The 20,614-nt window shown below is 44.6% G+C and overlaps 1 protein-coding gene across 1 annotated transcript in view; it reads right to left on the bottom strand.

The window, feature by feature from the left end:
- Positions 1-20,614, bottom strand: part of GMPR (guanosine monophosphate reductase) — a 37,693-nt gene that overhangs the window by 4,983 nt on the left and 12,096 nt on the right. The window contains exons 5-7 of the mRNA XM_039866504.1: positions 13,126-13,207; positions 9,073-9,179; positions 1,760-1,802 (exon numbers count right to left, since the gene is read on the bottom strand). Of these exons, the coding sequence (XP_039722438.1) occupies positions 1,760-1,802; positions 9,073-9,179; positions 13,126-13,207 (232 nt within the window). The remainder of the gene's footprint in view (positions 1-1,759; positions 1,803-9,072; positions 9,180-13,125; positions 13,208-20,614) is intronic.

Raw genomic sequence — 20,614 nt, forward strand, 5'->3', positions numbered from 1 at the left:
ATACAGGAACCCCTGAAAAGTGACCTTGACCTCTTCCATCTGGTTATTTAAACATGAGGACTTTCCGGTGTATGTCAGGCATTACAGTCCCTTCCGTTCAACATTACAGAAAGGCAGGCTCTGCAGGGCTGGCCCCTTGGCCTGCAGCCAGGCAAAAAGGCACAATAGGACCTTTCCACTTGACAGCGAGCTTTGCAGACCCTTCATTGCAGGATCCCTAACACAAATGCTGGCTCCTTGGCCCCCCTGCCAGGATTAGAAGGGGGCAGAGGAGAATTGGTGTCCAGCCAGGCCTCCTGGTGACCACGACCCTGGGAGCAGATATAAACAGCAGGAACACAGTGCACAGATCCATTCAAACAATGCTTTGAAGTGGCTTCCAGTTGTTTTCATTTCTGAACACTCTCATGTCCTTTCCTAACCAGCATCTTCCATGACACAGTCCCTCTCTCTCAATCTCACTCCTCGCTGCACTTACTGGAAGGAAAGTGAACAAGGAAGAGATGCCAGGAATTGCGCCCAGATCTGTCATCTACGAGGCACCTTCTTTAGACCAGTCACTTTAAAGTATACTCAGCTCCCGCTCTGAGCAGGGAGCACAAAGAGCCCGAGATGGAACACCGATCAGCATTAAAAAGATGCAGCTCAAAAATCAATAGTAAAAGTGTCCTCGGCTGACGATCCTTACATTAATAAGAGATAAGTGAGTGCACTCGCATAGCAGGAGTCCTGCATTCTCCCTGCTCTGCCTCTGAGTGTGGGACCCTGACCTTGTCGCTTGCCTCTTAGGACCTTTTCCCTTGGACATTCTCCAGGTTCCTACAAACCCAGCTGCTAAGAACACCGCCCCATGTTTCCTTTTGTCGCCATTAGTGTTAAAAAAAGAAGTAGTAGAGCCAGTGCGTGGGCCTAAGACATTCTATGGGATGAGCTCTGAACCAGTGATGAAGAAGCACATGGGAAGAATCGCTGAATACTAAAGGAGAAGAGCCACTGGCATCCCTTAGGAATGCTTAAAACAGAAAGTTTCCCTCCACTGAAAAAGAAAAAATAAATCAACAGCAAATGCAGCCCTGGCATCAGGAAAGGAGGGTGGGGCCGTGGGAGTTTCATTTCAGCCTCCTGCCAGCACACACAGCTCCCACTTCACCCTTTGGAGGCCCCAGCTGTGAGGCCAGCTCTGACTTCTGAATGCAGTTTGCAAAGGTTAAGTGGACGGCACGGCATGCCGAGATGCTAAACTTCCTAGCACTCTCCCAAGAAAAACTCAGGACCCCAGGCTGGGACCCCAGGTGCCAGCCCCATTAGCTCACGGGACACTGCTGCCCCCTAGTGGTAAACGGGCTCCTCAGCCTCTGATGAGACACTGGCTGGGAAGCCATCCCTCCTTCGGGATTTCCCCAAGTGAGGGCCCAAAGACCCTCGCGGAGTTACTGTACTTAGGACCCGGTGCTGTCCTTTTCCACAGACAGGTGCCCTGAGCCTTCTCATTGTGACTTCACCAGTTCCTGACTCGCAGGATGTCACCCCTAAATCAATCCTTGGATACTTGGCCTGCTCAGCCGCCAACCGGAATGAAACTGATGCCAGGATTTGGGCCAATCGGGTCAGAAATCCAGGGAGAGAGCACTCAGGACTGGTTCTGAACATCCCGACAGGGTCCGCCTCCCCATTCTGGTTCCCGCCCCACTCTCAGCTCCCACCCCACAGCGAACACGGAGCTGCAGGGAGCTCCGCCCCTCACTCCACATCTCCTTACCAAAGGCTTTGGCGACATCTCCTGGACATGTGCAGCCTCCATCCTTCAAAGAGGAAAGAGCACAGAGGATGTCAGTGGGAGCTCACCCAGGCTGTCCCTTCCCCTGGAGTGACTACAAGTCATTACTCGCCTCCCACTCCCCAGCCAAATATGCAACCCTCAGTGCCCAAGCCCATGAGTTTTCCTCAACAGGGCACCTCCCATACCCGGCCCTTCCCATTGCCTGGGAAGCTGCTGAGCAAGAGGGGCTCTGACCTCACCGTCCTCCCACCCTTTACGCAACACACCTAGCCACTCACCATCCAAGTTCATTCTCATTCAGTAGTCACCTCTCCCCACCTGCCTGATGTGAGGTGAGATTTATTTAATACAAGAGATGAATTATTTTAAGAGCCAGAAAGGACACCGAGTTAGTTCCTTTATATTTCCAGCCACTCCATGAATCTCTAATTCACCTTCATGTAACATACCCAGTTACCTTAGGGTCAAACATGCATTCCTGACACCCACTCCACCCACCCAGGGCTACCTGAATGCCTAGCAGGACAGCCTGTGATCTTGGGCTGCCCAGCACAGTTCCGCTCTGGGGGTTATGTTTAAACACCAACAAAGTACCAGGTTTCTAGGATGTAAAGCCCATTGTGCTCCCTTACAAACCCCAAAGACACAAAGTGACCAGGATTCCTGCTATTCGCAATGCGGCCCGTGTGAGGTCCAAGGAGACAAAGGGTGGTGAGGGTGGCCTGCAGTAGCAGCCAGATCCAACAGGAAGAAGCAAGGAAGCAAAGACAGTGGACAGGGAGACTCAGCCCTCAAGGCTGGCGAGATGTGACAGAGCCCAGATTCAGTGCTGGTCTCAGAGGGAAATGCCCAGAAAGTTGCAAAGAACACAGAAAACACAGGCCTCTCAGACTACCTTTCTTGACAGTTGGCAGGAAGGGGTGTGCACCTCTGGAGTCGCAGGGCCTCTAGGTAGAACTGGAACCACTTTACAAATAGCATCTCCAACTGAGGATGTGGGGTCTCTGTGACTCAATCCTTTTTATTCTATCTGCTATTTAGGACTGTTGCTCAGGGTCTAGAACTCAAATATTGCTCTGTTATTTCTTTGCAATTCTGATCAAAACATAGGTATAACGGCTCGATCTTTTCCATTTATGAATATTTACTGACTGCAAGTATTTCCTCAACCAAGTTGTTATTCGCATGTGGCGTCCTTGGCCTCCAGAGGGCCACAGTCTAGAGATGAATGATTATTTCAGAGGTCATCTCTCCATTTAAAGTTATCTGGCCAAAACCCTCCAGGTGAAGACAGTAACAGGGCTGGGGTTCTGTACATCTAGTTAGTGCTTCAAAGCTTGAGAATATTTACTTTCTTTCAAAGGTACACCCCCTATATGCCCTTCGCTTGTCCTGCCAATTATTTTTAAAGTGCTTTATCTCTTTATCAAAACCAGTTCTACATAACAGGATTTCAAATATAATCTCAAAAGATTAAATAAACTCATGCTCCCATTTAAACAGGTCCCTAACATATGTGACTTTAAACACATACACTTACACATACACACACACACACACACACACACACACACGCACGCACATCCCTTAAGTCTTGCTCACTTGCTTATGAGTAAGTGCCTTGTGACTGCTAGGGTATCTCATTTAGGGTTCTTAAATTTCATATTATTGTGGTCAGTAATGAGGCCTGACTCAGAAGACCTGAAGTACCAGGACCCCAAGAAAATGAACTCTTTTCTTCCCAGAATGTACCAAAATGTCCACAATTAATAGGATTTAGTGATATGCTGTGCAGAGGAAATTATACGGTATCATCTGCTCACTTTGCTTGGGTATGCATCTATGAAACAGACAATGCAGACGAAACAAGCCAGACTGCACATTTAACCCAATGCAATCCAATGTTATATCATGCTGTAGGGCACAGGCATCTGCTCCCTACTATCATTTACAGGTAATTTCCAAGAGTTGTTCAAAGCGTCCTTTCATGTTCTCAGGAGGCAGAGTAGTAGGACAATCCCCTGCACTCTAAGACACACAACGACTTTTGTACATAAACATTTATAGCTGCTGTGAGGTGGTTTTTAAAAATATTCAAAGGGTTACTTGTTTTGTTTTTCAAGAGTGTTAATGCTATATTTTAGTAGAAAAGGCATCATGTCACATGAGTGGTGATTCGATCTATGACTTGTCAGCATACCTCTTCTTTAAAATACTTGCTCAGCCCTAAAAATAAGGGGTGGTGAAAGCAAGCATTGGGTAGGCAGAGGGAATTGTTCCAAACTTTATTTTTGTATTCAAACACCACAAGAACCTGAAGTTGATAATTTTGTAGGTGGGGGGTAGGGAATGAGGGAGGCTCAGAAAGGTTGAGTGACTTGCCAAAGGTCACACAGCTATAATAATGGAAAAACAAGCTTAGAACTCTGGTTACGAGTAAACTCTAAAAATGTCTAAAGCACACCTATCAAAACATGAGCAGTGGTTATCTTAAGATGATGGCTGTTCTAGTCATCTTTATTTTCTTTACTTTTGTTTGCATTTTCTAACTTTTTCTAGCCTAATCTTTTTTGTTGGGAAATTTTTCAAGCCTAAAAAATTATTTGAAAGAATTTGTTTAGATCTTTTTAAATAATGATCTAGCTAGCTGTTCCAAAAGTACTATATTAAATCAATAAAATTATAGAAATTTGCTGATCAACCTTCACTTCTTTGCAGAGGGTTAGTGAGCTGATAAGTATACTAATGATTGGGTGTAGGGAAGGAGGGGGTTGGGGACTGTTTTGAATCAGCTCAACCCTCTATTTTTTTTTATAAAGCCTACAGCACCCAGTATTCCCAGGCAGTCTCCCATCCAAGTACTAGCCTCTATTATTAATGGCACCTCATGATGTTGGGCTTCCTCAAACTTGACAGGCACATTTTCTAGGTCTTTATAAAATGCACCGATTAAAATGTTGGACTTGAGTAACAAAGAGACGATAATGATCCTAGTCACAGGATTTTCTTCTAGGTCCTATGAAGCACTACGAAGTCCAGTTCAAATCCCTCCTCCGCAAATAGTTCAGCGGGTGCTGATTTTTGGCTCTCCATCTGAAGACATGCTTGAGGACTCCGAGGGGAAAGCACTAAGAAGAGATAAAGCTGAAGTCTCCTAAATCAATGTGGTGGGAAATGGAGTAGACGTGAGGTCGTGTGGAGACCTGCATTCTTTGTGATTTCAGCGAGCCCTGCGCCCTCTGAGTCTCCTCATTTTCGAAATAAGGGTGGTCAAGGGAAGGAGTGTAACACTGGAGATGGACAGACCTTGGTTTGAGTGCTGGCTCTGCCTCTTACCAGCAATACGAACAAGTTACTTAAGGTCTCAAAGCTTCCGTTTCCTAACCTGGTGTGATGGTTAACTTTACATGTCAACTTGACTGGGCAACAGGGTGCCTAGATATTTGGTCAAACATTATTCTGGATGTTTCTTTGGGGTGTGTGGATAAGGTTAACACTTCAATCAGTAGACTGAGGAATGCAGACTGCCCTCCCTAATGTGGGTGGGCTCCATCTAAACAAAAAGGCTGACCCTTCCCAAGTGAGAGAATTTTTCCTGACTGCCTTTGAACTGGGAAATGGTTTTTTTCTTACATTCTGACTCCATCTGAAACATCAGCTCTTTCTGGTTCTCAGGCCTGCAGACTCAGACTAAATTCCACACACACACACACACACACACACACACACACACAAACACAAACTATTGGTTTTGTTTCTCTAGAGAACCCTGACAAATACACCTGTCAAATAAAGATAACAGCTACCTTGTTAAGTTCTTCCAAGGATTAAAGATTACATGTGTGTTATGCCTGGAAGATAGTAGATGCTCAATAAATGACAGCCATTACTTCTTCTAAAGCTGTTTCCACCTTTAAAATTCTCTCCTCTGTGTGACCCAGCAGATGACAAAATTAACTGGTCGCATGCTAATCTTCAGCTTTGCAGGGGATATCCTGGATTTTTCAGCTCTCTGCCTCTCAGAAGCCCATGCGAACCACAATAAATAAAAACCTGATTCAAGTCCAGCCTCTTGGGTATAAACATCTGCTGAACAGACTCAATGCTGTGGCTTCCTTCTGAACTTCACTGACATGGATGTGCTAATTTAGCGACTAAAGTGTAAAATGAGACAGCTAGAGGGAAAATGGGCAAAATGGCAGGATCTAAAACATCTGAAAGGTTTCCAGCGCATTTAGGACCGATGGCAAGTGAGTGAAAACTACTTGTGACACTATTAGACAAAGAAAGCAAGGAAACGGCTACTTTGAACCCCAAGGCACTCAGCTGGTTAGAAGGAATGAGCTCAAGTCAAGAATGCAGATCCCATAAAGGTCCGTGGACTTCATTTGATCTTCTGACTACAAATTGAACTTCTAACCCGATCTAGGAAATCTTTCACCATGAATGGAAAATTAAGAACCACAGAGCACCAGTACCACAAGCCTGAACTGTCGTCATCCCTAACTGACAAATTCAGTTGTTCCCTGAGCACTAGCAGACGAGGGCTGGCTCTGGAACAATGACCTGGCTTGTGTATGCTGAGCCTTGACTACAGAAGCCAGCAGTTCTCAAACTTGAGAACACATCAGAATTACCTGGAGGGCTTGTTAAAACAGATTCCTAGGCCTTACCTTCTGAGTTTCTGATTCAGCAGGTCTGGCATGGGGCCCTAAAACTTACAACAAGTTCTCAGTTGATAATGATGCTGCTAGTCTGGCACCACACTTAGAGAACTGCTGAAATAAGCTATCAACTAAGTGCTATGAACAGAGATCCCAAATCGATTTTCAGTCAGTCACCTGTGGTACGAGCGGAGCCCCCACCCCTCTCCCACAAATGGTGCCATAAACTAAGCAGGTATGAAATTTCTAGAAAGGCACAAGTATGGGATCTTAGAATAAATGCATAGTAAAACTACTAAGTTTACCTCTGCTGATTTGGACATGGTGGCCATTCAAGGTATTTGATATAGGGTCTAAATTTGATTAAGATTCTTGACAGTAACAGACTTATAGCTGATTACAGATGATGCTTTTGGAAGTCAAACTCTGAAGAGTCTAATTTGGGGTCCAGAACTGTCTATTTTATTTATTATTTTATTAAATGTATTTCGGGTGACCGGTTAATAAAGTCAATATATTGAAGCCGAATATATAGGAATGAGCTCAAGTCAAGAATGCAGATCCCATAAAAGTCCGTGGACTTCATTTGATCTTCTGACTACAAATTGAACTTCTAACCTCATCTAGGACATCTTTCACCATGAATAGAAAATTAAGAACCACAGAGCACCAGTACTACAAGCCTGAACTGTCATCATCCCTAACTGACAAATTCAGAGTTGTTCCCTTGGCACTAGCCCAATATATAGGCTTCAATAATATACAATATATAATTCAATGTCATATGTATATATTGCATTGTGTATTTACCAACCAACATTAAATTTCCTTCTGTCACCATATATTTGACCCCCTTTATCCTTGTCTATTTTAAAAAGCTTCCCTGGCAGTTCTCACATAGTCAGCCCAAGACAAGGCTACAGTGAGCACCTGAGAATCTCTGGCATACTAGAGAATGGTGCTGTCTGGAGACACCTCACTCAGCAAATACAGGATGCTACCTTTATGTCAGCCTCCTATACACTAGTTGTTCAATAAATAGGTGTAAATTTACTCACTGGGGCAAAAGCTAAAGGAAAGGGTATTGAATGGAGGGCCTGAGAACTCTGTCAGCAATCAATCAATCTTCAGTCATTTATTGCAGCTTCTAACACAATAATAGATGCTCAATACTTGCTGACTGTATGGATGGTTAGATGGAAAACTTGGATGAAGAATTAGAAGGTGCACAGGAAATCTGCACTTGACTGCGAGTTAAGGGCTTCAGTTGTCACCTCAAAGTCACATGCAGTGAGGCAACAGCTGCATCGCTCAAACACTGCAGTAAGGCTCAAATGAGATCATACACATGCAGGGGTTTTTAAAGAGTATTATTTATACCCTCAAAACAGGTCCAGAAATCAAACTTCGACAGGCTGAAATGCAGAGCCAAAATCAACAAGATATCATCTCAGAGGGATATCTAATTTACCGCATTTGGACTTTTTAAAAAATAATCTATCAATTATTTAATGTGGCAGCATGGCTTAGCATTTGTACAGTGAAGAGGTCTGAAGATTTAACTTATTATATTCAGTATGAGTCCATTGTTATAGGACCGCTAAAAAACATGCCTCTCCTTCAGAATTTGTAAAACACACACACACACACACACACACACACACACACACCACATGTATCATCCATGTAAGTGGAAACCACAGTTCTATCCAAGTCTATCCAATTATACCTGACATGTTCTGAGGATCTCATCTAGAAGAGGAGAAACATAACATTTTTCATCGACTGTCTGACTGGCAGTCATGACGATAAGGTGGAGTAGAATTACTGATAAATCTAGGATTTCAACTTGACATTCATTCAATCCTTAATATTTAATGGCTGAGTACTATGGTGCTGTTGTTCCAGGAGCTTCACGAAAGTGTTGTTAGGTCATGGTCTCTGCCTTTCCTCACCTCCTCCCCAAACATTTTTCGGTCCACGAAAATCTATCATCTGCTCTGAATATGCCACTGAATCTGCTCTCACTATGGTAACCGGTGACCCATTGGTAGTATCTGATATCACTGTAGATATGATTAGCTAAGATGAGGTCATCTTGGAGTAAGATAGGCTTCTAATCCAATATGACTGACGTTCTTATAAAATGGAGAAATTTGGACTCAAAGACAGACATACACACAGGGAAGACGCCATGCGAAAATTGGAATTATGGGGCCAACAAGCCAAGGAACCTTGAGAAGCCTGGAACAGAGCCATCCCTAAGGCCTCACGGCCCTGCTGACACCCTGATCTTGAACTTCTGGCCTCTGGGACTATGAGACAGTGTACTTCTTTTGTTTAAGCCCCCCAGTTCGAGGCGGCCCTCTCATTTTCTCAAAGCTCCCCACATATCCCCCATCATGCTACCTATCACCTCAAGGTGTTACTGACTATAATTGTCACTGCCTAATGTGCCTGCCTCACTCACTGCAGAAGTCGGGAGCAAGGTCTGTGTCTCTACAGTAACTGCAATGCTCACTCGCTCCCAAGCCCACAGGATGCTACTGGGTGAATGGCAACCAGGAAGCAGGGCCTTGCTACCTGAGATGCTCCCCAATACAGTCCCAGCCCCTCTCGGAGACTTACAGAGATGATGTGCCCCTTCAGGCCATGGGCAGAGTCAGCACACTCAATCACGGCACTCAGCTGGGGGTAGCCCACCCCCGTCTTGGTGCGGGTGGTACACACGGAACCTGGATGGAGAAAGAAGTGGATCCCAAAGTGGATGGTCATGAATGAACAGAACATGACTTAAAATGAACCTCCATCACCGTCACACAGCCCTGCCCAAATTTACTGAGGGTGAACTTTCCATGGCTGAGGAAAAGTATGAAGGGAGGGGCTGCCCAGCAGTTCAATAGAGATGGTTATAACCACACCGCCTGGCCAGGCATCGCTTCAGGTCCTCATCACTGTCATCTGCTCATCCAGAACATACTCTACCCCAGTGGTTCCCAAACTTGCTGGTACCAGGTACCGGAGCTCCTATGAAAATCTAATGCCTGATGATCTGAGGCGGTGAGGCCAGCACTGGGGAGTGGCTGCAAATACAGATGAAGCTTCGCTGGCTTGCCCACTGCTCACATCTTGCTGTGTGGCCCAGGTCCTAACGAGCCATGGACCAGTACCAGTCTGGGGTCCAGGGGTTGGGGACCCCTGCTCTACACCATAACCTGCCACTGTCACTCTCCCCTATGACATCGGCTCCCCCTTAATGGGCACGCACTGATTCTCCATGCTTCAACCTCTCATTCCTTTCCACTTTCCTCCAATTTTCCACACAATCACACTACACTTCAAGGGACTTCTCGGATTGCTCCCATGGCCTCAAGCCTTCTTTACCTTCAACTTTTCTCAAATTACTAACTTCTCTACACCTCAGTGCCTCGCCTGTGAAATGGAAATAAAAACACAGAACACACAGGGCCGTGGTAGAAATAAACGGCGTAAGAAATGAAAATCGTTTGGTCCGGGGCCTGGCCTACAGTAAGCCCTTGAGAAAAGGGAGTGAGCACTACCCCTATTCCCACACCTCAAGCTCACTCAACTCTGCCCTCAACGTGCTCTAGCCTCTTGTTCTTCATGATCTCGCAGTCTATCTCCAACCTTGTCCAGAGTCCCCATCCAGCGTCCCCATCCAGCATGGACTCTGGAAGTCAGCCTCCATTTCAAGTCTCCCACCAGACACACAGATGCCTTCATCTTGACCTCTGCCTTTCCCACAGTCGACTCCAGCCCTGGTTGACCATCTGCAGAGTATTGCCCAGTTAGGTCCAAGCCGAGTCATGCCAGGAGCACCAGCATCTCCAGCACACATCCTCTCAATCAACACTGCCCGCCCTTCCCAGCAAGTGGGCACCCCTGCTCCGAGACCACCTACATCAAACTCCCGGATGTCCTCCCGCCCTCCTCTTCCACTTCTTCTCTCCCTCCCACTCAGCCCGCTCCAGCCACACTGACCTTTCAGTCCCTCCTGCACGCAAGTTTCTTCTCGCCTTAGGGATTCTCTGTACACGATGTTCTCTCTGTCCAAACACTCCCCTCCGTACCCACCCCTGGTCTTGCAAACCCTTTCTCATCTTTCAGGCTTCATCTTAAATGTCACTGCCCTCAGGGAGGCTGTTCGTCACAGCACTCGTTTCAAAAAGACACATTTAAATAATTATTTGTGTAAGAACCGAGGATCTGTTTTCTCTGCTGGATGGTGAGGTCTACGACTGTTCATTGTTGTAGATCCAAAGCTGAGAAAAGAGCCCCGCGCATAACAAGGTGCTATAAATAGTCACTGAAAGACTGCCTGAGCTCAAGAATGAATGAGTCACCCACATGCCTGTCTCCACTGTTTCCCCACTCAGTACCTCCTGGATGTCCTGTGGTGTCAATTGTGGGGCGCCCCGGGGCCAATACAAAAAAAAGTTAGCCATGAACTCCTCCACTGCCTGCCAGACCTGGGGGTGAGGTACTCAGAGCCTCTGCATCCTCTCCTGCTCCCCCTCTCCCCCACCAGTGGCTTCATAGCTTTCCACAGATTTCTCCCAGAGGTCTTTAAGGATAGGATCACACAGAGAACCCTGTCCATACTCCCAGGCCTGAATTAAGCAGGGAAGGACAGGGCAGAATCCTGTTGCATGGCAGAAGCCTTACATTTGTTGCTAACTATACTGGAGCAAATAAGCTTCTCTCCCCACCTTCTGCCCCAGATCTGCACTGCGTGAGGCAGAATTAGAGTCTGATAACCTCTGGTTCTGGTTCAGGATTGGCTTTTCTCCCTCTCTCCCACTCAACTGCCCGATTTGCAAGAGAAGGCAGGGGCCTCGGCTGCAGTATCCCGGAGCTCTACGCAGGTCAGGGCCAAGGCATGGAAGTGGTCCTGATGAACCCAGGAAAAACTGAGCACATCTTTTCTTCCAGTCAGAAGGGGAGGAGAACACATTTGTAAAGCTTTTTCCCAGTTCCCAGGAGTTACTCGATAATGAAACTATTTTAATGCTGTCATTTAGAAATTTTTACTCTAAATCTGTGCAACGTCAATACCTTCTCCAATCAATTTAAAGAAGTGCCTCCAATATATCAGGCTCAGAGAAAGCCTCTTAACTCGCTTCAGTCATCTCTGTTCTAAACAGACATCCTGGGGGGGCACACAATGACAGCAGAAGTATAATAAACTTTCGGGGGAAACAAAATGTATACACAGAGGATGTGCATGGAGGAAATGAGCACAGCTGAATGTTCAAGATTACAAAAACATCTCGAGAGCCAAGAAGACTGCTTACACACCTTCTCCTTCTCGTCCTATATAGCAACCACTCAGCACAATGGCAACTACGAGACACTCAACACAGATTTCTGATTAAGTAGGTGACTGGTGAGTGCCCTGCCTTTGGAAAAAAAGAGTCTTCCTGGTCTATTATTAGCCTATTCTATTCTATTACAAAGCCTGGTCTATTACAGCCTAACCTAAGTAGGAGCTCCTTGTAAGCAAGAACTGGGCCTTATCCTTTCTTCAACTTTTCAGTAATGACAGATACTCAAGTAAAGACCAGAGCTGTCTTTTCTCTTGCTCAGAGTGTGTTACAAATTAGCTTAGGTGAGTGGCAATAGAAAAGGCCCAATCTTGAAAATCTCCCTGTGTGTTGAAAGCTCAGGTTCTTCGATAAACCTACAGGGCTCTTCTTCCATGACAGTTCCTTCCAGTACATTCTTTTCCCTCAAGGCTAGTCACTGGGCAAGTCACAATACAATGTCGCCTTCTGCCTCCCAGCTGCGCTTTCCCGCACTCTTATCATGTAAGTTTACGGTTTGCTTCCTTTTTTGGTAATGTCTTTTGGGTGGGCAATATTTTTTTAATCTTTGCTGTTTTATTCCCAACTGAAAATATCTATTTTCTTTTCTCCTCTCCCATTTTAGTGTTTGGTTAACAATGGATAGATGTGTAAGGAAAAATTTTAAAACATGGCAATGAAGAACTTAAAAACACGGAAGCTCACGCTCGTGTATGGTCAAAGGGGCTGGTGACCACCACTGGCTCCAAGAGAAAATGGAGCCTCCAGTAAAAGGACAGAAAGGCTCTGCCTTGTTCTTCCGCTCACGATGCCAATGGGTGGTCCTTAGGGGAGTCCTCAGGAGAGAGGATACTGGCAAAATCTGAGATGGTATGCATCAGGTGAGGAGCCAAAGGTGCTAACTGTCGAGGCCATGGATCAAGTTCAAATGTGGCCTCACAGCTTCGAGCCTATTTAAAATGTTTGGGGTCTCTCAAACACTCACAGGAACTTGAGTTATTCACGTCCATTAACTGTCCTCATGGATTCTTCACTCCTCACCTTCATCTTCAGGGTGTATTGGGCCATTAACAAAATCTGCATTCTTCTCTTCCACAGTTATGTTCTGAAATTTGGACCTCACATTCTAACCACAACCAAACTCATTTAGAAGTTCCCTGTGGGCATCAGATAGCAGGTCAATGATATTTCTAATCAAGAGATGCTTCTGGAAGCTCAATGACAGTTCCAAAAGAAATGTGCTTTAAACTTGTGGATGGGCCATTCATGGGCTCCCTCCTGGTCATCTCCAGTCTTCGCAAGCCGCAAACTCCCTTCCTCCCCCGACACACCCCCTCTGCTGTGCTCCCAGTCTTACCTGGTCCAACTCCCACTTTGATTATATCTGCTCCGGAAAGAATCAGCTCTTCTACCATCTCTCCTGTCACCACATTCCCTGCCTGAGACAGAAAAAATATAGCTCGTGATCATGAACTACTTCTGGTGGTACAAAGATGAATGAGTGAGGAACTTCACACGTGAACACGAGGATGAGCATGTCCCAAAGCTACCAAGCAGCCGGGGAACAAAATAAAAAAAAAGGGGGGTGGTAGAGAAAACGTTGGATCTCATATAATAGGACCACAAAATCTGACACCTGGAGACTACATGTGGGTGAGCTGAGAGTATGAGAAGGTACAGAACTCTATGATTTCAGAACTCTAAGACCTCAGACTATCTCAGTCAGGACTTTTAGAACATTTCAGCGATGGACAAAACAAAATTTTATGGAGAACCCAAATACAGAAAATAAGCAATGCAACACTCTCTCAGCTGATTAAAATCTTTATTGTTGGGCATAAAATGCTTCACAGATTGTAAAACCCCTGAAGAACTTTTATGGAGCCCTAGAAACCAGGATTAGGAAACTACTGGTCATCTCACTGTTGGGAAGATACCTGGGTATCCCATCCAAGGGTCAGATGTTCCCACCTAGACATGAAAGGGCAGATGAGCCCTTATGAACCAATAGCACTGGAACATGTTCTGTTTTCAGAACATGAAGCTATGGTCCTAAGAATAAACACAGAAGCCAGGAAGAGGCAGAATCTGAAAACCAGAAGGATGCATCTGGATTGAAAATAGCACAAGTTCTTTCGCTACAGGAGTCTGGAAACACAAAAATAGCCCTTTTTATTACAATTCACTGCCCTGCGGATTCTTCGGCTGGTGCATAGGAGACTCTGGCGAGATGCCTGACTGAATTTTCACAACTGTGCAAAGTCTTATTTTGGGAAATGCATCCTTACTCATTTTACTTTTTTTTTTTTTTGTATTAATCACTGAATTAATTCCCAGAGGGAATTCTTCCTTTCTAACCTAGACAAAGTAACTTTGAACTTTGTATAGAAGGATCTCAGAAAAGGGAGATAAGGAGGGCTCAAAGCTGCTTTAATACAAACTGACATCTGACAATAAAAAATTACAGATAGGCAAGAAAGAGGGCTAGAACATATGAGGAAAGGAACAATATTTCAATAGACCGAGCTGGGAAAGGGGATCTTTTGGAAACAAGATATAGTTTATCACTCATACTTTTCACCAAAATAGGTTTCAGGTAGATTAAACAGTTAAACTAAAAGTTTTATTGCCTCCCCCACCCCATTTAGAAAAAAACCCTGAATATCTGTAATAAGCAAAAAAGTGGGGAAAAAAAAAAACACCATAAAGACAGATCCGTCTACATGAAAATAAAAACTTGTGTATATATAAACACATACTCATACCTACAATCAACAAAACTAAAAGGCAAAAAAGCTGGTTGGGGAAAATACCTGTAATTATGACAAAGGGTTACTAACATTACAAACCTCTTCTAAATCTACAAGAAAAATTCTAACGTCTTACAGAATAACTGCCATGAACAAAGGACATGAACAAACTAATGAAATAAAAAGTGGCCAATAAACACAGGGAAAGTGTTCAACCTCACTAATAATCAAATTTAAATTAGGATACCAGTGAGTTGCTATTTTTCACTTAACAAATTACCAATGACTATAAACAATAAATGCTAAAGAAAAAGAGTCTCCATCCCTGCTCATGGAATGTCTATTTTAGTACAGGTTTTCCTAGAAAGCAATTTGTACATACAGAGGAAATACAAAAATACATCTAATAAGTCGTTGATCCAATAAGTCTAGGATTCTCTCCCTGAAGGAAATAACCATAAATGAGGTCAAAGGATTTAACTGCAAGGATATGTTATTTATAACAGGGCAAAACTGCAGATATATACCCCCAAATACGAAGGATTCAAAACGTTCCCATCCAAATGATGTTTTTAACCTTGGTTCAATGGCATGGGAAAATGCTTACATGATTTCAGTATATGTTAGAGGAAACGGAAGGAAATGGTAGGATCTCTATTTTGTTCCCCCCCCCAAAAAAAAAAAGTACATGTGTACATGAAAACATACACCAAAATGCTAACAAATTATGTCTAGATGAAAGGATTATCTAACTTTTAAGTTTTTCTTTAAAATGTTCTGGATTTTATAGTAGAAACTGCATTACTTTTATTAAATATGGTTTTGTTTTGTTTTGTTTTGTTTTAAGCACAACGACCAGTATGAACTTTGTACCCAAGCAAGAACTTAATAGGAACCTGAGAAACAAGACTTGAAGCTCTCATTCTTCCTCACTGGTTGACCTGCTAAAAAATACATTTAAAAAATTTTAAAAGTAAGATAAAAATTAAAATTTTCAAAATAAATTTAAAAATAAAAAAATTAAGGAAAATACTCTAAGCTCTCCACAGTTTCATTTTCAATGTGGATTCCCCTGCGCCTCCCTCCCCCACCCCCAGTCTGGCGCTCCCCACCAATCATTTCATTTCAAAGGGGTTACTTTACACAAAACTAAATAATTAAAGTCAGCTCCTGATGGATGGACCAGGTACAACTACGTAGGGTCGAAATTTAAAAGCACGGAGGACAGTAATACCGTTTTATAGCCCTGAGGCTTGCACAGGAGTCCCCGTCTCCCGTCAGCTACCTGTGTGTGGCTCCTTAACCAGAGGTTAGAACTCGGTCACCAGAGAGGGCTGCTGGGTGGAAAAACCCAGAATGATTATGACGTGCCTCAAGCACGAGGACAACTCAACGGGAATGCCGATGACTGGAAGAAGATGAGTTTCCACTTGCAGTAACAAAAAGCTACCTATTCAAGTTTGAAATCAAGTAGGACAAAAGTAAAGGGAAAAAGGAAAAAACAAAATCAGAAATGAAAATGATGGCAGAGTATGGCCAGGCTCCAGTGAAAGCCCCAGCCCATGCCCAGGCAGCTCGGGGCTTGGTTGTGATGTGCTGACTAGGGAGAGTTGCTCAGGGGTGACTGGTGAGAAGCTAGCTTATCTTGGTCTGAAGCACCACGTGTGTGCAGTGGATAGGGACCGTCAGAATGGGACTGCACCCGGCAACACATCTGTCATTTCTTGAGAAGCCACAACAAAACAGAATCTACAAACCCTCTTCTAGGCAACAAAGACAGCAAATGGAGATTTGCACTGGGCATCCCTCTACCCAGGAGGCTGAGCACAGTCCAGGCTCCCCTATGCTCTGCCAGCAATGACTGCTCCTCCATGTCAAGGAGAAGGGTGAGGGCCCAAGGAAGACATAAAAATGGCAAAATTAACATTTCGAGTTCTTTTGCACCATTTTAGAAAGTCTTCTGGACAAAAAACAAAACCCAAACTATTTTGCCCCAATTTTGGCAGTTTTCCTTCAGACCTGGACATCCAAGGCAAAATAGTTCAGAAAGGTGTGGGGTTGAATGATGGGCTTTCCACTTCCAATGTAATCTTAAGAAAATCATTTTGACTCTGAGTCTCGATTTATCTTGCTATAAAATGGGGCTAATCATGCCCAATTGCTGTCATCACTGTAAGGTTTACAAAGTTTATAAATTCCTAGCACATACATGGCTGTCAGTAGGGGCTCAGTAAAATGTTAGTCCCTCTACTTAAGAGTGACTTCTGTAGGTTGCTCTTCTACTTATTTTTCTTTCTTTCTTTTTTTGAGTTTCAATTGTGGTCAAATAAATATAACATAAAATTTACTATTTTAACTATTTTTATATAATAAAGTACATGCACATTGTTGTACAACAATCACTACTATCCAGCTCCAGAACTTTTTCATCATCCCAAAGTGAAATTCTGTACCCATTAAACAATAATCTCTCTACCCACTTTTTACTGGCTCTTCTGAGGCCTTTCGCCAAGAAAAATCCTTTCTACAAAATGGTATAAGGTAGGAGTCGGCGAGTAGCAGCAGGCTGGTTTTGTCCCATGGGACACGGTTTGCCAACTCTTGATATAAGATGATGGAACCTTAATGCCAGTGCCTTCTGCCAAGCACATGGAATGGCCCCCTACTTACCCCGGGGCACCAGGGAGTAAGAGACACTAACAAGGCGATGACCTCGTTATCAAACTGATATAAAACTGTTTACTATGTGACTCTCAGAGACAAACATCACCTGAATCCCTGAGGCCCTCATAGCTTCTGCCACAGTTCCACTTTGCACCAGTCCCAGAAAGAGAATGGAAACAAAAAGTCCGGGTTACTGAGCCAGAGAGGTATTGTCAGCCATAACAAGTCCCTTGAACTCAGGTGAGGCACACTCGACTGATAAGGTTGCCCATAGACGACACCTGCAAGGAACATTGGGGAATGTCTACCTCTCTAAGAAGAGGTACAGAATGGGAGGTGTCTCCTGTGCCTCGAAACCTTGTCTGACCATGACTGCTGGAGAAAGAAAGGCAGGCGGGTGACTGAGCTGATGGCCATGGACAGAAATAACAAGGCCGTGCCCAGGGCCACTTGGGATGGGCTGACAGTGGCTGACATGGTATTCTCCAGGGGCCCAGAACTGGGCCTCTAATCTAATCTGAACAGCTTAGGTGTCACTTACCTACCTCCTCAGAACCAGGTCACAAAGAGCCACCAGCACAAAATCATTTCTCAGACTTAACACGGGATCTTCCACATCCCAACAAGCCTGAGCTGGCACACGGGCTAGAATCTCACCAGGCCTTGGGGTAGGCCACCTAGCTCTGTACCCCAGGCTGTGTGTTCCTTGGAAAATTCCCTAAGATTAAGTTTCACATTAATAAATGTGGGTGCTCTTATCCTTACTCAAGAATTTGTTATTATTAAGAGAGAGAAGTGCTTCATCCATAGTAGTGCCTTTTTCCATAGCACCTGGAATGTACCCAAGAATACATTATTCTCTTTCCTCTCTGAAAGTCAGCAGGCAAATGGCCACAGAACTTGTCATACTCTTCTATCAGCCAGTGCCACTGTGGGACCCTTCTCTACCAAAATTATTCTCTAAAACTCCCTGCTTCCTCCCTCCCCCATGGGGCAAGGCTTGCCCCAGGTGAAAGGCAAGAAAAGAAGGATGTGTTTGTAAATCCAGGCAGCAATGGGCAAAGGCAGCGACAAGGCCTCACTCCCAACAGAGACACCCGGAATAGCCAGACTCTGCCAAGAACATTTCTGAGCACCCCTTCTGTTCACGGCATTGTAACAATCATTATACTCGGCACTCGTATTATATACCTTTCAGTTCCAAAACATTGGACAAATGGTAATGCATCCTTACAATGCCTCCAAAGCCATAAGAGAAATTATAGTTCTGTAAACTGAAGACGCTAAGAGCACTGGAGGTTTCCGAATGAATCACAGATTTCAGGGGTCAGTGCAGGCAGAGAATGGCTTAGGAATAAACACTTGCCTTGCCAAATTCTCCTGTTCATTGCTGGGGAAACCAAGAACAATGAAAACTAACCTGAACCAGCCAGCAGGCTGTGAAGAGGCACTTGCTGTTGGTGGCTGCCTAGAGGGCCGTGGGAACTCTGCACTAATCTCCCCCTCCCAGCCACAGTCCCCACAGCAACCCCCAGGCTCTGCACTGGCAACAAGGCCCCTTCCCTTGTCCTATCAGCCTGCTTCCTTTCTGCACTGCCCTCTGTCCCTGGTCTTTGCCCAAGGGGTGGAACGCAGGCTTCCTGGGCTCCACAACACACAGCCTGCCTCAGCTCTCGGTAGGGCCAACTGTGAGTGACAACTCCAGCTGTTTGGAGCATGCAAATAGAAAGTTATGGGGCTCCAATAGATTTCTGATATCTGCTTTTTAAAAGAAACGGCGCGTACATGTTTTTTCTCTTTTCTTAAAACTAAAGTGAACAACCCCCATTCTTCCCACCCCACATTTGTCTTCTCCATCAGTCTTCCATCTCTGACAGTTCTCAGAGCATACGCTCTCAATGGTACTCACTACTCAATGGTAAACCACACTGTTTAGGAAACATCGCCCCATCTGACCCTCACAATAATTCTCTAGCCATTAATATCCTCGACCTCCTTTTTACGGGTAAGAAAAATGAGATTCAGAAGGTACGTGACTTTGCCCATGTGGCTCAGCTCATGCGGCTACACCAACTCCAGGGGGCATTAAGTTATTGATTTTAATGGTGTTACAACCAGCAGCAAAGTAGATGAGGGGATGAGGGCTAGTGAGGCATCTGGGAAATGGTATTAAACATTCGTTCCAGGAACAATGGAATACTGTGCAGCTTTCATAAAACAATGTGCGAGCATCGCCAACAGGCTCCTGAGCTAAAGAAGGTACAGAAGATGTGCAGTAGGATTACCATTTATATAAGGGTCAGGCAGAGGCAAAATTAAATGGTGCTTTTTAGGAATGTATCGGGGAATGGAGAAAGCAGAGACACACAAGGAAGGAAACGATCACCAGAGTCAGAGTGGGGCTTCTGAACGTAGGCGCACTAAAGGGCTGCTATTTTATGACCACTAAACATCCGTATTTTATGTACTTTTCTGTATGTAGGTCACATTCCACAATACAAGACTTACTAAAGAAAAAGAAAGTGGAGACACTAGGTTGGCTCATTAAATCCATGTGATTTCCGATTCCTAAACCTTCAATTAACTCTCATACACAGTAATGCCAGTAGATATAAAGCATAACTTCCCAAAGTTATCAGTCCCTTGTATCTCCAGGACAACCAAAACACTAGAGGTGAACTGGAAAGACCTGGACAGATCTAGATCTCACCATTTCAGACGAGACCGTCAACGGCTGCAGTGGGACTGCCTTATTTCCTACTCTCCAGAAGGCGTTAACCAGGACTCCTCTCCTAGTCAACAAACATCTGCCAGGCTCTTTCTACCCTCTAGACATTTTTTCCACAGAATTTATGTTTAATACCAAATACTATTTAGGGCTGCCAGGTCCCAGCAGAGGGGCAGGGGCTTCTGCCCTCCTGGAAGTCCAGCTTTCTGTTCCTTCTTTCATAAGAAAAAGTTACTACAGATGGCTGGGGGCAAAAGAGCTAGTTGGGACCTCACGACTACCCACTGGGAGGTCATGACAGAGTGTAATTTCATCACCTTCCAGCACATGCCTAAAGAAAGTCAACCTCCCCACCTCAGAGCTGGGAAGCGGTAAACTGGTCCCACACATATCACCTACTGAAAGAAAGGAGCTTTATCACTAACGTTAACAAGGATGGGGCATGTTAAGTCTAAAGTGGCAGGGCATGGACTCTGCATTCAGCCAGACCTGGCTTCAAATCCAAGCTCTGCTGCTTAATGTTGCTGCGACCTTGTGAAAATCCCAAAGTGCAAGAACGAAATAAGAGCTTGAGATGCCTCATCCGTGGTTAAGTTTGGGACGACAGTTGCTACTCTTTACAGAGATGTTATGAAGAAGAGAAAAAACAGGTGTAAATCTTCTGGATCATGGTAGGCGCTCAATAAGCGGTTACTATTATTTAA

The sequence above is a fragment of the Pteropus medius genome, unplaced genomic scaffold (genome assembly GCF_902729225.1).
Source record: "Pteropus medius unplaced genomic scaffold, Ma_sr-lr_union100, whole genome shotgun sequence".
In the NCBI taxonomy this organism is placed as follows: domain Eukaryota; kingdom Metazoa; phylum Chordata; class Mammalia; order Chiroptera; family Pteropodidae; genus Pteropus; species Pteropus medius.